Source organism: Aythya ferina (genome assembly GCF_964211825.1).
Source record: "Aythya ferina genome assembly, chromosome: 19".
In the NCBI taxonomy this organism is placed as follows: domain Eukaryota; kingdom Metazoa; phylum Chordata; class Aves; order Anseriformes; family Anatidae; genus Aythya; species Aythya ferina.
This window is the reverse complement of record NC_140309.1, coordinates 7,171,688-7,197,466: the sequence shown is the minus strand read 5'-3', so window position 1 is coordinate 7,197,466 and position 25,779 is coordinate 7,171,688. Positions and strand designations below refer to the sequence as shown.

At 42.6% G+C, this 25,779-nt stretch overlaps 1 protein-coding gene across 1 annotated transcript in view; it reads right to left on the bottom strand.

Moving 5' to 3' along the window:
• Positions 1–8,453: 8,453 nt before the first annotated feature.
• CRCP (CGRP receptor component) overlaps positions 8,454–25,779 on the bottom strand; it is a 30,620-nt gene continuing 13,294 nt past the window's right edge. The window contains exons 5-7 of the mRNA XM_084493128.1: positions 17,957–18,014; positions 9,570–9,699; positions 8,454–9,147 (exon numbers count right to left, since the gene is read on the bottom strand). Coding sequence (XP_084349254.1) covers positions 9,071–9,147; positions 9,570–9,699; positions 17,957–18,014 — 265 coding nt within the window. The 3' untranslated portion in view covers positions 8,454–9,070. The remainder of the gene's footprint in view (positions 9,148–9,569; positions 9,700–17,956; positions 18,015–25,779) is intronic.

Genomic DNA, 25,779 nt, shown 5'->3' with positions numbered 1-25,779 from the left:
GGCACCCTTATTATAGCGACTGCTCTGACCCATTTAACCAGCGTTAAATAATTTCTCAGTTCATTGTCCTGCAGAGATTAGTTACATGGAAGCATGTTTTAATGATTAACTATTGGGCTCTGCTGAGGCCCCAGCAAAAAAAAAATGCAGTTTACAGGGTCCCCGCCCCCTCCTGCCCCCAGCACCCCGTCCTATTGCCCCCCACTCCCAACATTTCTCCTTTTCCTTCAAGCCCCAGCCCCCAGCGGGGTGCATCCAGCCCAGCTGGGCTCGGAGGGAAGGCTCCGGCTCCCGGCACTGCAGGCAGAGGCTGGGAAAAGCCCTAAAAGCAGAGCCTGAGCAGGAAGAAGCAACGTGAGCTGGGCGGTTTGGGGCTGGATTTGCCTTTTGAGCCACTTTTGGCTCTTCCAAAAGGGGGGCATCGATCCCGCGCAAGGGAGGTTTGTCCAAACTGCGTTTCACCAGACCAACACTTGGCACTAGGGCTGAAGGGGACAGACGGGGATTTTGCCCACTTCCCAGCTCTGTCCCTGCCTTTCCAGAGCAGCGAGCTCGCTCCTTTACCTCCCCAGAGCTCTTCTTCACCAGTTCTCTGAAGCAGGAGGGGAAACGGAGGCACGGGGAGACCAAGGACAACCTGCACGCTACGCTGCTGCTTTCACACAGCATTTGGCCACCCCAGGAGCGGGGCAGGGACCCCTCCACCAGCCTTTAGGAGCATCTTGGGGCCGTTTCCAGCCCTAGATCTTCAGATCCGACCCACCTTCCCCGCCTGCTGAAACCTCCCCGGGTTCACAGCGCGTGGGCAGGGGCCCGGCCGCTTTCCGCCGAGCCCCACGCGGAGCCAGGACGTGGGACAGGCAAGAGCCGGGTGTTTGAGTTGGCCCAAAGCAGGAGCCTCCAGCCCCAGCCTCCGGTCCCTCTTCTGCCCCAGGCTCCCCCGGGGAAGCCCATTCGCTCTGCAGCATCAGCAGTTTGTGGGGAAAAAAGGAGCAGACCTGATGGGAGGAAGCGGTTGAAATCCCCTCAGGTTTCCGCGCTTCCTTCTCCCTCCTTCACCTCCGCCTGCTCCGTGCCGGGAGCGCTTCAATCGCTGCGTGTCCGCTGAGGTTTCTAAGGAAATCAGCGAACAATACAAAAGGGGAAAAAATAACCTTTTTTGACTGGAATGAAAGAAAAAACAACAACCACCACCGTGTGTTAAAACGCCACGCAGCAGCTTGAGGCTTCCTGCTGCAGCTGGTGGGGCCAGGAGGGGCCGGGGGTGCCAGCACCGTGAGCCCCACGGTGGCACCGGTCACCGTCCCCGTGGGATGAAGCAGTGGGACAGGGTCCAGGGCTGGGGCACCGTGGTGAATTTCCCCTCAACCCCAAAGTTTTCTGGCCACCCGTGATGCTGCAGGGCTCACCGGGTACCCGTCGGGTAACAGCACAGCAGGAACCCGAAGCGGAGCGGGGAGCCCGGCCGGTCCCTGCCAGGGGAGATGCTCGAGCCACAGCTGGATTAATTTAACAGCTCTGATCGATTCTCAGATCTGTTTTCTTGACAGCATCTGGTCCAGAACAGAAGGGATTTGAGCCCCGGCCTGGCACCCCCAGCTGAACCCATCGCAGGGGGGCTGCTGCTTCCCAAACCTGACCCCCTCAGCACGGAAACCTGCGGCTGGGCACAGCAAAGCCTTGCCTGTACTTGGATGGGAGCACTGCGGGACAAAACCCAGCGAGGAAACAGTGAACCAGCTGCAGCTTAAGGAGTAGCACCCAATTTGTATTTTAATCCTGTCTCCAAAGAGGAAAATGCCAAGGAGCTGGAGGGGGAAATGCCATCAGCTCTGGCTGGGGACCCGCATGCCACCCTGTCCCCAGAGACTGGCAGCGGGGAGGTTTTGGGGTGGAGGCTCCATGAGCCCTGCAGCCAGTAGCTGGTTTGGGGTTGTTTTTTGTTGTTGTTGTTTTTTTTAAAACGAACAATGAAATTCTGCCTGGCCCCACAGAGGAGAAGGGCTGGGGTGATCGCTGCCAGCTTTTCTTTAGCAGCTCTGCAGGGTCCGGAGCAGGAGGGGGATTGGGCTAATGGCACGCAGCGGGCTGGGCGGTGAAGCTGTCCGTGCGAGGACACACAACCACGGGTTTTACTCCCCATCAGCACGGCAAGCACATGGAAGCTGCTAGGATTGGGGCTGGGAGACAAAAAAACATCCACAGCACCCTGGGCTCTGAGCAAAGCCAGGAGCGGGGAGCAGAAAAGGGGCATGGCCCCCTCGCTGCTGCAGCCAGCGATGCAGGAGGGGCTGGGGGAGAATTAAATTGCTTTGCAGCCCACGCTGCCATCGGGATGCTCGCTCTTCCCCTGCTCGTGTGTCCCCATGCCCTCCCTGCCCGGCTTTGCTGTTTGCATCAAGTCCTTCCCCAGGAAATTCTGCCTCTCCCTTCTCTTTTCTGATGCTCTCTCACCCTCTTTGGCTGGTTCTCAGGCCGGCTTTATTTTAATTATTTTTCAACTTCAGCAGCATCTCAGCTACCTTTGACGGATGTTTTAATAAACACGAGTTAATAAAATAAAGCTCATTAATGCGCAAGGAAATTAATTTAAGCAACACGCACTGGGAGACTCTTGTTCGTGGCATGCAAAGGTTCTTGGGGTTTAACAAACGTTCCCTAAGTGCTCTCTGCATTTAAGCTGCACTTTAGCCAAAGCTCCAATTTTTCAGCGTAAGCATTTCTCCGCGCTCAGTACAAACTTTGCAGCAGGATTGCTTTCTGTGGGAACAGAAAATATTTTCTCCATCAGCATCGGCAGCGGTTCCAACCTAAACACCGCTGCCATCGCCTCCCTCTAGGATGCTGGACGTGTCCCAGGCTACGCCTCAATTTCAGCCGCTTCGAGTGGGGGCTGAAACAATGTTCCTCCCGCTGGGAAGGTCACAAAACATGGCTCGTGTTTTAAAGGGTGCTGTTGGCCTCTTCAGCGAATTCCCTGTGAGTGTGTGCGGGGGACTGGATGCATCCAAGCTGCTGATGAAATATTTTAAAGAGTTTTAACATCCCAAAGACAAACAGTTCCCTGCGTGCCTTCACCCCAAATCCCCTTCCCCATCTCAGCATCCCAAGAACAAGGGGCCTCAGGGCAGGAGCACGGTGCACAGACCAGGGCACTGCTCTCACCGGGGAGGCTGGGGATAGGATACTGATTTTGGGACTCACCTTTCATTCCTCTCTCAGCATTTTGGGTCCTCCATCCATGCTGCTCGGGGCAGGTCCAACGCATGAGGGCCAGGAAGGATGAGTGGGAGCGAGCGCCGGGAGGATCTACACGCCGACAGCCGTGGTTCCCATTCCCCTTCCTCTCCCTGGAGTCCTGAAAAAAAGACTGGACAACCAGACCCACAGTAGCTCTGGCTGATCCCTGACCCTACACCCCAAGTTCCCCTTCCCAAATGTCCCCAACATCACCTCTTGGGGACCCAAACTGGCTCCTGCCCTCCCCATGTTTGGGTTGATTCGCGCTGGATGCTCCAGCATCTGTACCGAGGTCGGGAGAGCAACGCCCGTGCACGCCAGCTCAGGATCTGACCCACGACTGCCTTTTAAACACGAGAGGAACCCGTGTAACTCAGCTTTCCTGCTGCCTTTCATGTCAGGGCAAAGCGCGACCGTCCCCTGCTGAGGATGGCGGCCACCAGCCCTGCCACGCTGGCGCTTGGCTTCACGGCTCAGCCCCGTCCTCAGGCTTGATCTCGTGCCCAAACCAAGAGCACAGATGTTCTCATTAGGAAATCATTTCATCGCACAGTTCAACTCCCCGTTATCGCTGTTACGAGGGATTTGCAGCCTGTGCAGGACATGCCTTTATGGTAGGGTAATTCCCAGGGACACGAGGCCGTGAAGTCTGGCACTCTTCTCCCTGCAAAATTCCTAACTCGACTCTGTAAGATCGGCAGATCTGCAAGTACACGGTCACGCTGGGATGATGGAGGGAAGGGGACAGCCTCCGCTTTGAGCAGGGAGACCGCATAATTGTTGTAAAAGGCTCGCTTACCTGTCAGGATGCACAAAAACCCCACAGGACCTTGGGCACTGCCTGTCCTGCCGTGCTGGCTCCCTCCTCCGCATCTTCCACCCCAATGCAGCCAAGGAAATAAACCTCTAGCCCCAAGGATGAAGGACTGACCTCCTGGATCAGCAGGGGTTGAGTTGTATCCCCTGCCCCATCACCACGTTGCCCTGACAGCGACAGTTTGCTGCTCAGATGTAAACCTAGGGCTTTTGGTTTCGTGGGTCAGAGCACGAAGAGGCGGCTGCTGCTGCCCAACAGGTGGTGAACTTGTGAGCATCGCCTGTCCGAGCTGGACAGGAGTCAGCAGAGACATTTCCATGAACCCTTTTCATTTACCAGGAACATTTCACAACCATGAATGTTCTTAGCAGTGAGGCAGAGCTGAGGAGGAGAGACGCTATCTGTTATTTAGACCAACTGGTACAACTGAAAAAAAACAGACAAGTTTTCAGGCACAGAAGGTCTTCTCCATGCTCCTTCTGCAATACATCCTTTGAAACAATCTGCCATCTCCCTTGCTCTGTGAGCTGCTACTGAGCTCTGCAGAATGGCTTGGAAACCACTGGTTATGCTCAGTGCATGGAAAGCAAAGCATGAAAAGCCCCGAGAGCCCCATTTCAGCCAATTCGAGGTGCGCACACAATTCCCTGATTCCCTCCATCCCTGCCAAATCCCTGCTAGGATGGAGGTGAGCAGTCACTTACCAGCACATCTGCTCAAACGCTGTAACAGCACTACCCCCTGAGGATCCACTAGTCCTTCAGACAAACCTCGCGTGCCATCCATCATCCTGCTTCAGAGGAGAGAAGCTGCAGCTCAGAACGGCCTCCCAGCGCTCCTTGAGCTTCAGCTGTTAAGATCTACCACTTGGCTCTTGGGGAAGAAAAAAGAAATCCTGGAAAACCCTAAAAGGTTGTAAAAGTGGGTCTGAGGCAGGCTGGCGTGCTGCAGGGCTTCAGAAGTCACTCAAACAACTGCAGGTTTTGGCTGAGGCTGATGCTTTAATAAAAGCGTGTGTCCAAACGCAGGGGGGCAGGTTTCATGCCTGCAAAGTGAAGCGTTTTTGGGGATGCAAGATGTGCTGCTTGTAGTGCTGCCACGACAAAGAGCTGCTACCCCAGGGTGGCAGAGGCATGAAAAAGTTCAGTCATAGAAAACGCAATACAGAAAATAAATGTTTCAAAGCCAAAATGCAGAATAATCCCAAATTGGGTTGGTTTAATTCACCTGTGGCTTAACTCAGAGGGGCAGAGCATGGCCAATGTGAACGGTTTCTATTTGGGGCCAGATTTAAGGCAGAAGAGCGGCACCACGGATGAATCTGGCCCAAGGAGTAGCATTAAGCAAGAAGAGAAAACGCGATGAGCATCACACGAACAGCACCTTACACCCGCAGCCTGCAGCGCGCCCTCTGTACCAGAGGAGCTCAAGCAACAAATAAAATAGATGGCACAACACAAAGCCCTGCTGAGATCCCCGTGAGGCTTTCCCCTTCTTTATCTTTTGGTCAACATCCCAGAATAAAATCCTTGCATGGGGTCAGAGCACTCACCTGCCACACTGCACAGGGCATGGCGCAGACAGAAAGAGGGGCAAGGGAGAAGGAAGCCCCCAGTCTGGCTGCATCTTAACCCCTACGAGAGCAGCTTTTGTCCCTGCACTGAGGGAGCAAACACCCGAGCATGCAGCGGGAGGCAGGGGAGGCGGAATCACAGAAACACGGAGCTCACCCAGTCCAATCCCCCTGCTCACAGCAGGCTCAGCTGGGCCTTCCCCATTCAGCTCTTGGTCGTGACAAACACGTATTTCACACGGGACATACAAGTCAGGCAGGGGATGAACAAATTGGGCAGCCTGCAGCTCGTCCTGCTCCCTGCACAGCCTCCAAGACGAGCAGGAATTTGCCCCGGGGCAGACACTCACTTCAGTCTGTCCAAAGTCAGCTGTGTTCTAGTTAAACTCCTGTAGTTTATTTCTTCTAAGGCATGACAGTCCCAAAACCATGTCCACTTTGATTATTTTTAAAATGTCAAAGGCTCTGCTGGCTTACAGCAGCTGCAAACACTCCCGACGCAGCATCACGGTGTGGCTGGTTCAAAGTTTCAGGGCAGGATTCTCCGCCCGTGTAACTCAGCCCGGTTTGGCTGACCTCAAAAGCAACAGCTTGACTACGACCAAGATTTTAATAAGTAAAAATTAAGTACTTAAGTGCTAATGACAGAACCTTTTTGTATAAACACTTTTTAAGTTCAAGGCACTCCACAGATGTTATTTAACCTTTACACCGATGCTTGGATACCATTTTACTGGCTTCGGTACCATTTTTAGGTACTTCATCACTGTTGTCTGAAGACGTGCTTCAGAATAAAACCTGGCCACAGCTAAACTTTTGGAGTTCTTGGTTTGCTTTCTGTAATGGAGACTACAAATAGTTCAGTAAATGCACCACAGAAACAAACAAACAAAACATATATTTCCCCCTGCAAGAAAAGGAGAGCTTGTCAGGCAAATTCCACGTTCCTCTGGGGGCCAACAGCCTTGTACACAGCCCCGCCACCTCTTCACGGTGTGATCACCCCCAAAACTGCTCAACTCATTGCAGGGATTTCCTGTATCTTCAGCAAAACTCCCCATAAAAGGCTCAACTTCCAATGTATGGTCCTTCCCCAGCAGCACAGCACAGCCACGAAGGAGGGGCAGCTCCTTCTCCTATAAAACAAAGCTTCTTGCTAATGAAACGTCTCCAACGATGACTGTCACACCACCATCACGGCGGCTGGCCTCCTTAGGCTTGGGTTTACAAAAAGAGAACCCAAGACACATCCCAAACAGCTTGAAGCCCCATATATTTTGAAGGATCAAAACAGTAGATGAATTCTGACAGCTTTCTCCCGAGAAGCACACAGAGCACGAGCGCTGCCATAACCAGAACCGTCAATCTGCCAAGACTCAAAATGCACAATACGGAATAAAAATGAGGAGCGTGCGAGAAATGAAAAGGCTAAAAAAAATAAATCATATGCACTTCATAAATATTCAGAAAGTGCAGAGTACTCTATACTTTTCTTCTCAAAACTACAACCTGAGTTTTAAGTGCCCAATATGCCTTTGTGTTTTCTTGTATGCTTGACATGTCACGGGGCAACAATTTCTGCACCGCCTCATCTCCAAAAGAACTAGCAGAGCGCACTGTGCTAGGTAACTGATTAGTTCAGAAAGCAAAAAGCAGCCTTGGAAGCCAGGCAGATCTTTTAGGTAATATATAGGACAGTGGAAAAATGGAATCACATAAACAAGACGGCATTTGCTTTCCATAAACCATTTCTGAGTCTTGGGATTCCGAAGAACGCATCTGAAAGTAAACAGCCCAATGTGAAAAGCGTTCCCAGAGCCAGAATAGTTCCTCACCTGTACTTAGGCGGTCAGAGATCACAGACCATAGATTTTTAAAAAGATTTCTTAACGCAATGCAGATGTTGAAATCCCAGATACCTTTAAATGTTACTAAATGTTGCATTTTCAGGAAAATTTATGTTTCTGTATTTTAACTGAGACTGAACCATGCATAAATTTAATGTATTCCCGCCTGGAATTTATTTTGATAAAAAGGTTAACCAGATAGCAAGTGGATAGGTTCTTGTGTCTTGTACAAACCACACAAAACAGAAGATGACATGGATGCTGGCAAAAAGCCTTTATGATAAAAAAATAAATCAGCAATTCCCAAGATGGAACATCCACGTTCAGAGATCTGTTAAAATGTCAGTGCTGGCTAAAGATACTTGCGATCTGGTCCCATCTGCTTTTCATAAGTTCAGAACATTCTTCAACAATTTAATTTTAGAAAAAGAGTACAGATAAAAATGTAAACACTTGCAACCCAAGGCCGCGGAATGTCAAACAGCATTAATGGCTGCTAAGAGTAAAAATGCTAAGTTTATAATTAATATCACATAATTCTGTGATATGATCTATTAATCTCTTATTTTATTGCCCATCTAGAGAGAAAATACAGATATATTGATATATAACAAAAAACACTGAGGTCTTTTCCCTCTAATACTACACTTAACATACCCAGTCAAAACACACCATTAGCCTTCAACCTTGGAAAGCCTTTAATGTGAGATAAATTATGTTTAGGAGGTAACAAATATATTTTCCAATACCTTCCTTTCCTCTCCAAAGATCAAAGCAGCTTAAAATACCACGGAAATGTGTATCATAAATCCCCCCAAACCAGAAGTTATCGTTCCCTTTCATATATGGCACAACTAATGCTCAAAAATGGTAAATTCCTTGTTTAGGATCACAAAATAAAACCATGACACAAGTGGGGAATAAAGTCAGATATTTCAATTCGAGCTCTTGTATCCCGTATTTAAGCCAAAAAAAATCCCAGGACATACTTCAAACTTTATTTCTATTTCCAGTACATTATAACAATTATAGAAGAACAGTCTGCGGTTACAGTATAAAACCAGTGCCATGTGTAACTCATGACATTGTGTATATATACAAAAGATTTATTATAATCATCAATGCTTTCAGCACTAAATACTTAAACCTGAAATCTTTAATCAGCCAAGGCTCAGTACACAGAAAATTCTCCTTCGGCCATGACTGATTTTCATTCTTCTGCACCAGATTAGGACTGAAGTGTTGACTCATTCATTTATTCCACGGTCAACAGCATGTTCACAAGACTCTAACTAGTCTATATATAAATACTGGAACAAACGTTCAAAGGGAAAATATACACCTCACTCTTAATGTTCTTCTGTTTGTATTACTAAGAGCCTTAACATTACAGTCTAGAGCCTCAGCTGCTGTGAACTGGTCCAATTCAGCTGTGTTCAGTGGCAATAAATATTTAGCTGATGATCTCGATCTACCTTTCATCAAGTACAGACTGTCAGACATCCTTGAGAACAGTTACTCTATCAACAGATCCTCTCGCTTCTATGACATATTAGCCTACTTGAAGTTGACTGAACAAGTATCAAGCAGTTATTACTCCACGTATCGATCCCTGAAAATAGCCCTTTTCACCAACAGCTCCAAAAGTCGGCTTTGTATTGTAATCCATTCTGAAAAACAGTTGGGCAATTCAAAATCATATGAAAGCAATTATAATTATAGTACTGCTGTGATAATTAAAACATTGCCAGCTGTATATTAGCCTGCTCAGATGTACAGCTGTTACATGGGTAATGGAAAAAATACAAAAGCTTCAGACTGTCACATCATTTCTGACAGCTACACTACAAATCCAGTTACTATCACACCCCTGTGTATGACAAAATGCCAGAACTATAGTGTCCTTTTCCAGGCTTTCTTGTAAACAATCAGTTCCCTCATCACCTCTGAATAATAATAATTGTAACATATTTTACAAGGATGTCCAATACCAGATTAAACTGGTATCGAGTAAAAACCAAAAATATTAACCAATTCTCTGTTGCTGAAATTGTTGCCAACTTTGGTCTAGACACCTCCTACTTTTGGTCACCTTTGTCTTCAGTTGCCATTGCTGAGTCTCTCTGTTGTTCAGCCGGATCTCCTGGAAGAATACTGGTGACTGTCTGGAGAAGTGACTCGATCTGCTCTTCTGTTAGTCTTTCCTCACTTTCTTCTACCATCTGCAGGTAAAAAAAACAAACACAATCTATTACGATCATTAAATCCACTCTTCTGCCCTCAACTTCAAACTGAAGGACTAAACTAAGTGGGAAATACTATTTTCAAGGGACTGAAGACATTGTAAAATGCTTCTGTAAAGAGCTCAGTCAAAGTGGAACTCTTTCAATATGTAAAAGAAAGAATGAAGAGCTCCATTGTTAACCACGACAACTGGCACTCCATAATGAGACCCTGCTTGCTTTAAAACAAGGCAAACAACAAACTCGACCCAGTCTTTCCTTCCTGGTTTCTCCTAAAACCTTTCCCACTGCAGACATCAATATTTTGAGCCAGGCCTTTCATGTGGTTCATGTGCAGAGCTCACTTCCAGACCTATTTTCCTAAATTCCTGTGCTTTCTCCTAAGAACTGAAATGAGATAACCCAAGACTGGTTACCTGAAGCTTGGTATCTCATCCAGCACCTAGAAGGTAAGTAATTAGGGCAGAAAAGAAGCCACTTAATCCTGGAGCAGTCATATTTATTGGAATTTATTTAAATTGTGAGATCCCAGAGTATAAAAGCATATAAAAGCTCTGAGAAACACAAAACATGCTGTCACGCATCAACAATAAAATTCCATAAGATTAATTAGGGACCTACTCTCACTGCGGAGCTGTGGGAACTCTCATATCACTGCTACCACGAAAAACAACTGCCCTAATTTATAGGCAGCTGTTAAAAGGAAAAGCTTGTCAGAGGACTGGAAACACAAGCCAAATGAACTCTTCAAACGCAAATGAAACCAATTAGGATTGTGGAGTTTGCGATTTTCTTTTTTATGCAAAGTCCTTTAACATGTCCTTTGAAGAGCGGTGATTTATATTAATTACGGTTCCAAGTCACTGCAGGTTTAATCATTTCTAGCTGTAAATTGCCAGCTATTCAGACACATAGTGCCTTCTAAAAACCAGCGTGGTATATTCAATTAACTACTCCCCACCTCCTCCCCCCGATGTCCTACGAGTCCTCTTTGCACAATCGGGTCATCTTTCAGCAGTCATTATTCACAGGTCCTTGATGAGAGGAAAGCAAGCACGCTAGGATCCACTCATGCAGCAAAAGGCAGATGAATATCCATTTGCCAACGACTGTTTCTGGGGACTCATCCTCAAAGGATGAAATTCTGTGTAGAGTGCCTTTCAAACCATGGTCATTTCAGGAATGACTGTAGGAGCCTGGCCTGAAAAACAGCCTTGGCTCTCACTACTGTCAGCTGTTAGAGCATATAGAATGAGTTAAAATATACTAAAACCACTCCTAATGTTACCTTTCTGCGTAAGCAACTGCTGCAGCTATTGAAGTGCTGTCAGATAATTGCCTTCTAGGCTACAGATGAGAGGTGATCATCTCAGCAGGTTAACCAGCTTACCTTGGAGCAGCAACGTTATACAACGAGGTATGTTACAGTGCAAAAATATGCTCTTTGTTGCCTGTACTGCAGACAAAGGCATTACTCCAGCGATGACCTATGCTGCTAAGTTTTGTAGAGGTCCCTGAGCCTGTTTTTTGGACTGGATTACAGTGTTATTAATGACTGTTACATTCAACTTTAAAGGTGACAGCCCCACAGCAGCAGGATCTGTACAGACAAAGAAAAAGCCCACATCCTTTGGACAGGCAAAATTACTTAAGGCTGAATGATTTATGTCTCAGCGGCCAGTGTCTCCTGCATTTGTTACTGCTTTCAGATCTTCAGAAAGCTGGCACCTTGCCTGGCTCAGATTTGATTTATTGGATCACTTGAAGTCTGCCCCTCTTCCCCATTTAAATTTTATCTCTCCCTAGATACCTCCATTCCCTTTCTTCGCCACAGAATTGTTACTTTAGGTACTTGCTTCAGGTGACCCAAGTCAAACACAATGACTTACGAGTACTTAGATAATATACTGATTTTTAGATTAGCACCAGCTCTTCTCAGCTTTTGCATTTAAGACACAATATACTTACATGCCTAATTGCTGCTTCTTACGTGCTCCTGAGCACTGAACAAGTAATTTCTAATATGAACAATCATATTTACATCATTTGTACTGGTTGAACACGAGAGCCTGCAGGACTCACAAATGGCAGCTACGCCTCAGGACATTGACTGATGAGCTCTGGTGACTGCTCTGGCAGTTTAAGAAATCACACTTGAGCAGAAAGTTGATGAAAAAAAGCAGTCTCCAGTATTTCAGTAGCATCAGTGCTGAAACTGATGTCTAAGGTTAAACTGTTGAGAAAAGCACCTCTAAAGAAAGATGCTGGACACTGCTCTGAGCAGTGGGTAACACGGCTCCACATTCCCTTCTGTTGACAGATTTGTAGTCTCAGCCAGAGAGAAGTGGTAATTTCTTAAACCGCTGCAGCAAATTCATTAAGGGCTCACCTCTCGGTGCCTTAGATTTGTGCATCCTCGCTGCCTGCTCTTAGGCTGGGAGTTACTGATAAACAAAAATCTGTATTTTGGCAGGGCGGATGGCTTATTATTCAAGCTGATATTTCAGCACTACATGGCTCTGATACATTTTAGAAGTTCAAAGGATCAAAAGCATAAGTGATAATCTTTTTCTTTTTCTTTTTTTTTTTCAGAGAAACAGCATGAGCAGTAATTTATGAAAACACAAGCAATTAGGAAGCAGCAAAGCAGCATGCTGAAAGGAAGAGCTAAAAAAAATAAAGCACAGAGAACATGCAGACAAAGAGACAAATGGTATCTGTTTCCCTTTAGAACAGATTCAAGGGAAACAGAAGGTGACTCAGAAGTTTATTCTAGATTCAACAGATGTTTGCACAGCCTTCTGATTTGCAACTATAATACCTTTGCTACGGATAGTACAAGGAAATGAGGTTATGATACTCAGAAGAGAAAAAAAATGTATAAGAGAAAACAGAAGAGGGGAAAAAACAAAACTGTATTCAAGTGCTGATTTTTCCAGCAAGAATTTACTAATACAGGAAAAAATCTATACCAAAACCCTCTGCTAACCTCTAACTTGCAATTGGCTGAAACTGCTCGAGCAATGGATTCAAACCGTAAGCAGTCAGGAATGCACGGTTTATACAAGGGCAAACAAAAATGCAAATGTTTTGAGTAAGTGTATGACATAAGATATTTATGTTGGCAGTGCCACACAAGCCAAATGGAAATTGATTATTCTCACAGATGATGCCATGTGCAAACTGTAGGGTATCATCAACCAAAGCTCCAGCTGAACTGCTATTTTCAATATTCGGGGGTTGTACAACTGGGCAATGTTACAGGAACACAGTTTATAGATAAAAGCACCCTACTGCGCAGCAAGACAAGTGTGTCTCTTTCACAGGGCTGAGCCCGAGGATTTTCTTGAACACAACAAACACAGCAGGCCACGTCATCTGTGCATCTTCTTACATAAATAAATCCCAAGTCATTACTTTTTCAGCATTCAAGTCTATATTACCCCAAAATAACTACAGTGGTTTTTAGCAAATATCATAACATATCAAAGTCTTTGACATGTATATACAATATGAATTTTCTATGAAATGCAACTATGTGGCTAAGATCAATTCAGGCCTCAATGATAACTTCTATTTCACCCAAACTGGTAACAATTAGTTATTTAACTCAATACGCTACTCATGCTGTAAGCAATTTTTATTTCCCCCACCACTAATGCTCTAAACAATATAATCTATAAGATCAAAGAAGGAATCAAGCAAGGACACAACATAATTTTATTTGGTAACCTAATTGGTGTGCCTATGGATGCAATAAATGGAGGCACATTCACCTTGCAGTTAGTAAATACTTTTAAACCCCGAGAAACTAGAATTAAGTTTCTTTATTGACTTTAAAAAAGCATCAATAAAATTACCTGGCCAGATTTTCAGAACTGTTGAATACATGCAAATTACTCAGAAGTCAGCTAAAGCTTCTCTACTGCTCAGCTTTGAGAGCGATCCTATCTTTATGTAGATGTCTAATATCCAATACTTCACTTGCTTAAGCACCTTCCATCCTTCCCCTCCAGCTATATCTGTGCACGGATTTCTAACGCAGCAAAGCAAAACACACAATCATCCATCACTAGGCTCCAGCTACAAGAGAATGAAAAGACAAATCACTCACCAACTGCTGAATTAAACTCTGGCAGATGCCTTGCTCAGTAATGTAACCGCTACTGGGAACTAGAGCTGTATTCATTAAACAAATGTGTATGTGGAATATTTTACTACCACGCAGCCTTTCCCAGCTGCACATTTTAATAGGAGCCTTTTTTAATTGAATACTACGTATAAATTTCTCAGAGGAACAAAACAACCATAATTTCCAAATCAGAACGCCAACAGAATTATATTAAGGAGTAAGTCCCATCAAAACCTGCTAATAAATTCTCATGGCAGAAAGTTATTTGCAGAAGGTATAAAAGGTTTTATTTATCAAGTAGGTGTATCAGAAAACAGCCACTAGCCTATCAAGATAATTTCAAAGATCTGCAGTGCTTTTGCTATTCATAAAACAAAAGATTAAAATTTATACTTTCATGGTGGCATGTATGTGTACTTATTGTGTGCCAGCATGCAGACATACACAAACATACTTGTCTATATATTTTTTTTAAAACCCTGTGAAGCAAGGGCAAACGTTTTAGGAACATACTGTCCCTAACTATAATACCTTATATTTTCTGATTACTGGAGAAAAAGCAAAGCACAAGTAACATCATCATCCTCACCGTGCTTCTGTTAAGATTCATTTAATTCATTTAAGATTTCAGACTAATGTTTATTTTAATGTTTATAGCCTCCTAAGACAATATACTGCAAATGTTGAAGAATAAATAAAGCTGCACTGAAGAACTCTTAAAAAAAAGAGTTCTGGAAGAACTGAGAAACTCTCAAGGATCAGTGATATTTGATTGGCAACAAACCTCAGCATCACTGAGCAGAATCGTCTGTGGGTAAAAAGCTATTGTTTACTTGAATAATAAACTAAGGATTCTATTAAAAAACAGTAAACCATAATAAAAAAGGAAATAAGGTTCCTATCATTGCCAAAGCTATCAAGCATAATTTAACTCCAGTGTAGGAGTACATATTTTATGAGAAAATGACTGCTAATTCCTCCTTTAGCAGTCATTCAAAATAGTTCAGGACCAACATGCTAGCAGGAAAAAAAAAAGAACATAAAAAAAGATGTAAAGTGAAAGACTGATTGGAAAGCAAAAGAACAACTGGATTAATGTACCTCAGAGATAATTAACCAACTATGCAAAGAGGGAAGCAAAATATATTGTTGAAAAAATAAAATGTTTAGTTCCTCTAACATCTTCCATTCTCCAGCAGAGCATGTTACATTATTTCCTGTTCTATAATAAAAGACAATCTGTTAGGCTGGTTACGCAGAGCGCACATCACAAGGTACGAAGCTCTCCAAGATGGAAATCTGGTTTTAAAAAGCACAGAATTAAAACCCACTTTTCTGCTGAGAGAGAAGAATGTGGAGCAATTTGTTCGTTAGAAGATGCTTAATCTTCAAACCCATCACGGTTCAGCGTTAAGTAAATCTGGGCCAGTATCACGGTTAGGTCAACATCGCTGTCTTTCTTCCTCCTTTGTGAATCACTGAGCCAAGAACAACATATGTTAGAGATTAAAACAGGAGGTCAAGATAGCTGTAATGTGTACAGTGTTTTACCCAGTGGGATATGAATTAGAATTTCATGCTCCTTTTGTTGCTATTGTTGTTTGAAAATAAATCCTGGCACACAGTCCGGAAAAGACAAATATGAACAATACAGCAATTTATGCAAAAAAAAAAAAAAAAAAAAAAAAAGGAAAAACTTGAGATCAAAAGATCATAAATGTTCTCTCTAATTATTTTTTTCAAAATTGATTTACTCTTTGCATGTTACTAAGGACATGGAATTTTATAGAGGGACAGCAAAAACCAAACAAGCAAAAAGCCAGAAAGAAAACGCCAGAAAGGCAAAAATTAACAAACAGTAGTAAATTTAACTATCCTCTCCCATCAGCTAGTAAAAGCATATCAGGTAAATTTGACCCCATTCCATGTATAGACAGCACTGATTAGAAGTTTGAGGCATCAAAACTATTTGAGCAAGGGAGAGACAGAGATATGGCTGGTTTGGTGTTTTGCTTAAAACTGTTTTTAAAAAAAAATCGATTTGGCTATGTTGTATGAAACTGTCAGAAATTCTCAACATCATTTATTCTAATTTCCACTTCAGGATGGACTCAAACCTTCTGAGTGACAGGGACAAGTACAATGAAAAGTGAATCAAGGCAATTTTACACCTTCACTTCTCCATAGGTTGTCTCTCAGCCTGCAGTGAATAGACTTGCCTGCATGAAATCTGCGTATGGGTAATCTTCTCCCTCCTGACATCAAAGAATAAAATGCTGTTAAGCCTCCACAGCTCTGTATTATTTTACACTCAAAGACACTCTGGGAAGACAGGGCTTTTCAAAGATGCTGCATTGCTCCAATCTCTTTCCCCTGTCCTCACCAGAAAACAAAATGATTGATCACAGCAATCCCGAAGTAAAATCATTTCCTTCCTATGGCTGCTAGTCTCAGTATTTCACCAACAAAAATGGCCTGCAGTTTCCTAGCAGTTATTTTGTGCTCAAAAGACTTTGATGTGCTTTGATGAAAAGACTTAGGTACTGCAATTTTGGGGCTGCTTAATTTAATGCAGTGTTAACAATCCAGTCAGCCTAGTCTACTGGAACACTAGTTTTGGAGAAACTTGCACTGGAAATTAGAGGGGTATTAGAACATAACAGAAGTAACTGTATCCCCAATACTTTTATGACTATATAAAGTCAGACTAGCCCCCTAATGTATTAATATTACAATTTATACAAGTTGCTTTTGAGAAAGGTTACCTATGAATAATGGGCTGATACCGAATATAGATACAAGAACAGAGGTTTGTAGGTTTTAGCAGTGAGTATTGCCTAACTTCCACATTACAAACCTGAAAACATCTGAAGTACGACTCTTTTTCCCCCCCAGAAATCTGACTTTATATATAAAGGCCCAATTTCCTCATACCTGCCTCCTGGGCTTCAAACATGACCCAGCAAATTGTTTTCAGTATTTCACTGATAGGTAAGATAACAATGAACTGAGGGGAGGATGGAAAAGACAGACAAAAATCTTGTTACCTGAAAGCCACAAAATGATTACTGCATTTCAGGCAGACAAAAAGAGACAAAACACTGCCTGCACAGGCACATAACACATCCATGCCTGCAGCACACAAAGCTAACCAAGGTGGGAGAAAGGCTCTGCACTGAGGCTCTACATCATCGCTTATGAATAACTTCCTAAGCAAAACTCATGAAGCCTTAATGCTCTTGGTTGGGTTGCTGACAAGGCTGACACTGATCTCTTCAACCACAGAACACAGAGCTAATTCCTTGACTAGAAGCATTGTTGTATGAGATGCCTTCAGCATTACAATGTCTACTCCTTGCCTACAAAAGAAAAACAGTCCTACTGCTATCTCTTTAATCCTTCCCTTTTTTCAGCAAAATACGATCCTGTTACTACATAATTGCTTTCAGGGTATGATTATAAACAGAGGTTCTGAGTGTAAGAGATCTTTATTTTAATATCCTTAGTATAATAATCCTTTATTATGCGACTTTTTTTTTTCCCCAAAGAGATACTGCAGAGAATACAGCCCATCTATTTCTTTTTGCAAGTCTCTCTTTACATCAGAATTATGTTGAATAGATCAATGATGGCTATTTTCCATCTGCTTGTATCTATTTCTCGTTCTGCACAACTGCTCAAAACACTGTATCTGTCATTTTCAGAATGTTTGATTTTACTATAACATAAAACCCTGCCATAAAAACAACTATGTCATGACACTCATTAAGAAGGGAAGTGATTACAGAGCAGCAGCAGAAAGTCTTAGGTAAATATATTCTTACTCACAATACTGTAAGTAACCTTTAATGATTCTGTTCAGCATTTTCAATATGTGACGCTGAAGCGAACTTAGGGGTGGAGAATCTGTCCAAGAGAAAAATGGGCAAGGCTCTAAGGGAGGTCTCAGAGAGGAAGCAGTTGGGATTAGAAACCATGAATGTAAAGATGTGTATAAAGGGATACGTTCAATCACTGACCATGAGAAAATAATTATTCAGCTGATCCTCACAGTTAAAGCTGCTTTCGTTTAAGCTTTGAGCAGTTAGGAGCATTGTTACTTACCAGCTGTATTTCAACTGCTGTCACAGGCCTGTGGTTAAGCAACTGCAGCTTTTCTGCTCTGTTTAGAAACAAAGAGTAAGACAATCCGCATTACTATATAATTTGAGGATCCCCCCCAAACGACTGTTATGATGCAAATACATTCCTCATAATTGGGGGATGAAAAGCCACTGCCAAGGAGAGTTCTGACAGGGTCTCCAGTGTGGTTTCATACTTTAATTTACATATTTTAAAAAGAGCAATTCCTTGTGTGTTTAAACGTATTGCTGTTGCCACCTATAGTCTAAGGTGGCAGGGCAAGGGCCCTTAGATCGTTACAGTCGAAGCATTAACAAATACGCACTGTTACTTTGTTAATTGCTGCACAGAAACGCGAGACAACTTGCCAAAGATCACAGACTCTTTTGCTATGAACAAATGACCACAAGAACAATTATCATACCTAAAAAGTTACAACCCATCAGTCAAATGGCAATAATTTATTTGTTCTCTTTGCACACAAGAATTGGTAGGCTAAAAAAAATTAGCTCAAAACCACACAGCCATTTGTACTGTCTGCAACCCACACAGTTTATGCCAACGCATTTTTTCTTACGCTATTACAATGGGCTAAGGCCATACTGCTGCACTTATGTCTCTGGGCAAAAACAATGGCTTCGAGTCCTCTGTTCCCATGCAAACCTTGCTTCCAGTTGTGTTACTACAACGGGTGGGAATCGTGCAGCAAACCAGCTGGGGGACTGAGGTGGACTGTAAAGACAATCATAGCCCTCACAGCCCTCTTTTTCCTGGTTTGTTTTTAACTTGACTCACTGCAGTCCATAAAGAGTGGTATAGCCACAATCAGCATGGTAACAGATATAAAAAATGTCAAAAAAAAAAATCACCAACACCCAACCTCAGTCAGAGCTGGGTTGTAAAGATACGTCACTTATTGCAGTTTAAAAGACAAGGAATAATTCATTAACTTACAGTAACTCAAAACCTTGGTAAGCTACCCACATGCTATGGCAGAAAGAATTCAAATTTGCAGTCATGGGCCTTTACCACAAAGCACTTCAATCCGATATTAACCTCTTTTCCTGTGATTTTAGATACCAACTGTGTTGCATCTGTATTTTTAATGCTCAGTTTTCATTCTCCTCTGCCTATTGGGGGAAAAGCCAGGAAGATTAGTCTGGCATTGGTATTTAAACACAAAACACTTTAATATTCACTGTTTAGCATCACTGAAGCCAGTGGCAAAATTCCTGGCACATTCAGGACCACGATAACACTCATCCAGCCTCACTGTTTGTCTGGATTCTTTTTAGCCACTAGCATTGAGCTCTACTTTTTCACCAAGTAATCAAGAGATCTCACAAATTTCCATTTAAACACTTTGACCATTGAAACAGGAAAAAAAAAAAAAAAAAGGTACGAGGCAGAAAATTTCACTGACATTTAAAAATCTTTTTTTTTTGAAGATGTGATCAAACAAGTATTGGCCTTAAATTCAAACCACAACATTTGAGCAACAGCTTTGTAGCCAAAAATTATTCCTTTTACACCCTACTGAAAGAGAAATCATTCCAATAGCAAAGTCAAAAACCAACTGGCATATGCTAGCAAGGCATATTTCATTAATTTCAGAAGCTCAGATCATTGACATTGACCACATAACAGAAACACGGCCAATGATCTGAGCTGGTCTTTGTGTTTTAGTGCAGAAAAGCACAATCATACAGTTTTGCTAAGGATACAACAGATGTTTAAAAGGACATGCAAAACAGTAACAGACAGGTTTTATAAAAAAAATAAAACTAGAGTAATAATAAGATGTGCAAAGAGCAAAGAAAATTGAATGTGCATTTTCTGGGAAAAAGCTTGAATGATTATTACCCAAAATATATGCATTCCTAGCAGCCATCTATGTTTATGCAATACTTTGTCACACACGTTTGTGTGTCTAAATGAGAAGTGACAGTTAGCACATACCGTCTTCCAGCCTGTGTTACAGCAGTGAACCACACTTCTGAGGAATTAAAGCTTGAAATGTATTATTTAAAGGGCATCTTGAATGCGTACTTACAGATTCCTTAGAGTTTCCCTTTGGTTCTGTGGGACCCGTGGGTGGTTTTGAAAGGGAACCTTAGAGCTTTCAGACGCCGTAACTCACAGCCCAGGGCTCTCACAGGCAGGCCTTTACAACCAGCAGCTCAACGCCCGTGGGGCTGGAGGTGCTGCAGAGATACTGCCTCATTTCGTATGGCCTCTGACACTGCCTTTGAAACCTAACCCCAGCTATCAGATCCTAACTTTGTAAGGCACCTCGATACTTTATCATTCGTGTGCGCACCAGAAAATGCTCCAAGCCCAAGGTGTTTACGCTTGTCAGGAGAAGCCTTTGACAAGTGATGCATTGCTCTGGTGTCTGGGCTGAATCTAGTATTTAATACACCAAATTTAATACTTCTCAAGGCTGTCGGCTGACACCCAAACAGAGTAAGACCCTTCATTTACCTACCTAACACACAGAACGAGCAGCACTAGAATAAAAATTTCCTGGCTGACGTTCCCAGAGTGACCTGAAGGAAAAATCATGTACTACCAAAGACCGGATGAGCTAATGGGCCTATTTTTACCTAAAATGTCCACGATTGCAAGTGACTTGGTGATGGAATTACGGGAGACCATGGCTCAGTGCAGACAGCTGCTCTGCTGATACCAAACAATGGACTTAATTGTATCAGAGGGTTTTGTGATGTGTGTTTAGAGCCCTTGAGAACAGAAAATAGCTCTGAAGAGACGATACCTTGATTGCTGTTTTTCAACAAGAGACCCAGCCTCTTGGTGACAAAACCAAAGTCCTAAAAAATAAATCATCATAGTAGGCATTGCTGTATCCTTTGAAGGCTCCATTAAATAATGGAGAAAAGGACTGTGTGGCCATGGACCCTGATCAGGACTGCTCCCTCCTCCTTGGGACTTTGTAGTGCCCCAAGGATCTGTCCTTTCACTCATGAACCATACGGTACACCCAAGCAGCAGAAATATAAGGTGATGCTGGGGAGAAGGTCCTTTGTGTCAGCTACATTACAAATCAGTGTTTTAAGGGCAATTCCTCCTGCAGTGACTACATTCTCTCTTTTCTCCTACAGAACAACTGTTTACATTCTCTCCCCTCTCCTGTTAACAAACCCATTGGCAGCACGGGGTTTGGTCCTGAACTCTGAAGGCTGGGATTTTACAGACAACACAAAAGAATCAGAATTAGCCTAGTTACCCAGAGATATTCATTTGGTTTGGGAGAATCAAGGATGAAAGCCAAATATGCTTCCATTGGTGGGAAGCAGTCAGTGTGCTGCCTTTGTTTTCCCATGCTAATCACTTGTATCTATTTATTTAGCAGCTTGATGTTTACAACAAGAGACTATTAACAGCATGGCTGACTTTAATACTGAGCTGAGAACACCGCTGTGTTGGCTGCCTTACTGTCAAAACCGAAGTATTAATAGCTGCTGCCGTTTGCTACTGTTATAAGCAAGGAAAGGATGAAATAAAACCCTAACATTGACAGAAGTAAGAATAAACCTTATCCTAGAGTTGAAATTGAGAGCAGGTCATTTAAGGAATAAATGGGAAAAAAACAAAACCTACCTGCATAAAATTGTAGCAAAAGACATCATCACACATAAAAGCAGAAGTCTTAACAAAAGTAGGTAAAGAATATTAATTACATCTTCAGCATAAAAAGAACCTAATTCATCTGACTAAGTATAGGAAAAGTTTAGTGCTTTTTCCTCGAGAGCTAGGAAACTGCTTGTTTCGGTGCCTGGAACACTTGACAGAGACACAGAAGCTGGTGTTCTGGTCCTGGCTTTTGATGCTGTTTGCTTTACGGTCCCTGGCCAAACACAAGTCTGTGCCTTGGTTCGAGACATCTAGAACAGATAACACTTACAGCTGTCACAGGAGAACTATGAGGATAGCTATTTGTAAAACACTTCCCCTCCTCCTAAAGCCTTACTTACAAAAATAGACTTTTATGCTCACTGTTTAATGAATTCATACTTTATACAAGTTTCTCACTGCACTGTACACTCACATACGGCTCCTGAGATCAGAGCCTTTTTAAACAACTCTTTCTTTGCTTTTGCTGCGTGACACACCCCAATGCAATCTCAAACCTCCTCCAAATCCTCAGACAAAAAGAAAGTAACAAAAAAAGTTATTTGACTTGGAGATACACTTCTTCATTTTTCTTTTTTTCAGAGCGATACCTTTGAAATTTGTTGCCAACAAAGTTTCGGAGTCCAATAATCAGGATCAAAACTCCACAGTCATACTATGCCTGCGCTAAAGAATGCAAATCTTACTTATCCAGAACTATTTTAAAACAGGTAGAGCTCCATCTTGTTTGTTACAGAAAGATTCCTGGCAAAGCAGGCAACAACAGAAATAAATTAAAAGCAATTAATTAGTGAAACTGTTCATGTTTCCTGAAGACAAGAAACGCAAGCAGAGAGTAAAAAAAGGTCACCTCTCACAGGTTTATCTGCTTATAAGCCACTAACACTATTATAAATTATTAGGGAACAGGTAGAAGTTATACAGTCAGGACAAACTGATCTCAAGAGTATTATTTTAGCGAAGATGGTATCATTCAGAATATTTCCAGTTTGCAAAATGCATACAGAAGAACGAGAGATAATCTGCAAGTAAGTCATTAAAGTGTGTTATCTGAAATATTTCGTGCCTAGTTTTGATCTGCAAAGCTCCCTGCTGGAAAAATGACTCAGAACATCAAAAAGGAATTAGCAGCAGGGCATTAAAAAAGAAAAAGCAGCTAAATAAATGACGTCTTTCATCTGAAGGTGCTTGAGTAGGGGTTGAAGGGTTTTTGAAATTATAAACACCAATTAACACCAAAAAATAACAATTTTTAGCCATGTTAACACTATACAGTTAAGATTTAAGCAGTGCGTTTGGTTTATGTACATAGAGCTTCACTGTGATGACACCAAAATGACCAACTATTCTGTAACCAACATCTGAAAACTGGTACCTAGCCAGGTAGTTATTTGCTTATCAACCCAAGTATCATTCTGATAACAAAGATGTAAGTTGTTTTATTCTGGCAAAATATGTGAAGGTGCCAAAAGAGATAATTGACTGTAAAGGAAGTCATGTGGACAAATCTGTTGATACTAATAGGGGTACACTAGATACAGGTAGATGTTTGTTCTCTTCTGCAATAAAGTAATATTTTATCTTCTACTGTCTGTTTAGTAAATATCCAGCTACTAAGATTATTTAAGAAATACCAAGCATGCATGTGTGCAAGGCACGAAGTTACCTCTGCTTACTTGGGAGGTCCAGCTCTTCCTGCTGTTTGTACAGAACATAGAAATTCACTCCAAGTATGAGATCTGAGAAGCTCTGGTCCTAGCTCTTCTTCCTGCATGCAATTTCTGACCTTCCCTACAATAACAAAGAGTGACTAGAAGGGTGCTCTGGGCATACCTTTGCAGCACACACACACAAATACCCCTGCAGTTCAGTGTTTCTCCAGAAGACTGGAATCCTCAGTCCCCAGGGTGAGCAGCAAGCAGGGAATCACTGCATGCAACAGGAGTCGAACTCAGTACTCACTGCACTGATTTTTTTCCTGACACTGCTATCAAAAATTGACTGTTGCAATCCGAGTCTCTGTGCACCAGGGGTTTCCTGACAGCACGCACATAAATTAGGTCTTTTTCTACCAGAAATAAGCTTAAAGGAAAGCAAATGTTGCAAGCCTGCACATGCATCAGTATCAGTGCTGACTGCACTATTTTGCACAGGCACAGACATAATAAGCCTGAATTTAGCTCATGCTTCGTTACACCTAAAAAATGCAAGGAACTTCTCCCAACTCTGATGAATCCGCTTTTACACCTTCTACAGCAAGCATATTTACACTCATGTTCATTAAATAAAGAGGATAACTCTTTCATTCATCTAAGCAGACGGTGAAAAATATTTCCAGCATGTTTCCTCCAGAATGCACGTCTTTGTATCTTCTCTGGACTGTCTGGATTTTAGTAACACTGGTGGGAACATGAAAGCTCTTCAAGAGATGAATACATACCAAAGATGAGTGATGGGTGAAAGTCATTTTCTCACATAAAACCAAGATCAGAGTTAATTGTCTGTGTGCAGATTCTTACAGGATCTGCCTAGTGAGAAATTCCCAAATGGGGATCACTGCTGTTAGGCTCAGCAGTGCCTCCCTGCTTCTCGACCACATCCAGCAGTAGCTGAGATTCAACTAGTGCCAAGATCAGCATTTCCAGCCGGGGGCTAAATGAAACCGAGTGGGCTTTGGGACATACAAAGCTCAGGCTGCTGGAGGCAAAAGTGCCCAGAGTTACAGGAGAAGAAAATGACTCTGAGGTCCTCATTTGAGGGGAGAGTGTAGGAGGTGAGGATGTACGATTACCACATACTCGAGGCCAAAAAAAGTTCTCCCATAAGACAAAATTAAGTCTTGTGTTCAAGATCACCTTGTGTATTTGGGTAGACAGAATGGACAGCACATTGATACAGCGCATATTAAACTCAATTTCTAAAAAATAATAAAAAAGTTAGCTACTGTCATGCAAATTAAGACAAAATCTATCATCTTCTACCAGCAGTGAGCCAAATATTTCTAGCATTTATATTTTAGCCAAAATCTTCTATTATATGTCGTTGCATTGCCCATTTCTATCTACTGAACTCCTAAACTGTACATAAATATATACGCATATATACTTTGATCACCTAGGAACAAAAAGTAAGTTTCTAGTAACATCGATAGCCATAGCTAAGAAGAGAACAGTGTTAGTGCCAAGATACAGCACACAGAGCTAAAAAAAAAACACAGTAAAACATCTGTGACCACAAAGGCAGATTTATCCAAAGAACGTATGCTTTTCAGTTGCTGGGAAAATTATAAAATAACAGCAGTGTACGTTAACAGTGTATTTTATTACTAACTGAAAACATCAGATCCATAAGGCAAATCCTATGGTCTTGTGTCAACCAAGACAACTCCTGTAAAATCTGGTCTGAATCAACACCATGGGATTTGGCCTGTTGATGAGCAGTCCTGAGCTGTGGTCTGCACAGTCACAGCCCCAGTTTGTGCGTGGTCAGCAGAAACATACCCGGCTCTGTTCCCTACACAGGGGTTACCACTGAACGTGAATGCTGGTACAGTCGTCCAGGATGAACTGTAAGAGCTGATCACTGTATCTTAACACAAAAAATGCTACAAAGGATTAATTTGAAATACGTAGATTCAGTGGGAAATACAGTTGTCTTTTTCAAGACTATTAGATGATGCTATTATTAAACTAACACCACCCTGTCTTTGGTGTTGAATATTCACTTTGAAAGCTCTAGAGGAGACAAAAATTACAGTGGAAATCATTTGGTCTTTACTATCCTCAAGGTTTATCTTTGTTGTAGACTTTGGCAGTAAAAAGGGAAAATACTTTCCAGAAGTACTACTGATTTTCAGCTCAATATTTCCTTGAAAGTGTTGAGTTAAAGACAAAAACGGCAATGCTTATGCCCCATTTTTAAAATTTAAATACACTGTGAAATTTGATTAATCCCAAATTAGATCCAAGGCAGGTTATCTGTAACAGGAAGAAGTACAAGAAGAGCCAATTTGCATTTAATTGCAATTACAGAGCACAAGTTTAATAAACATTCTTTTCATGTGATGGCATTCACACTACCTTAAAAATATGAAACCATTCCAGAGACTAAAACTGGAAAATTAGCTGCTAGTGGCACACTCTATTTCCAAG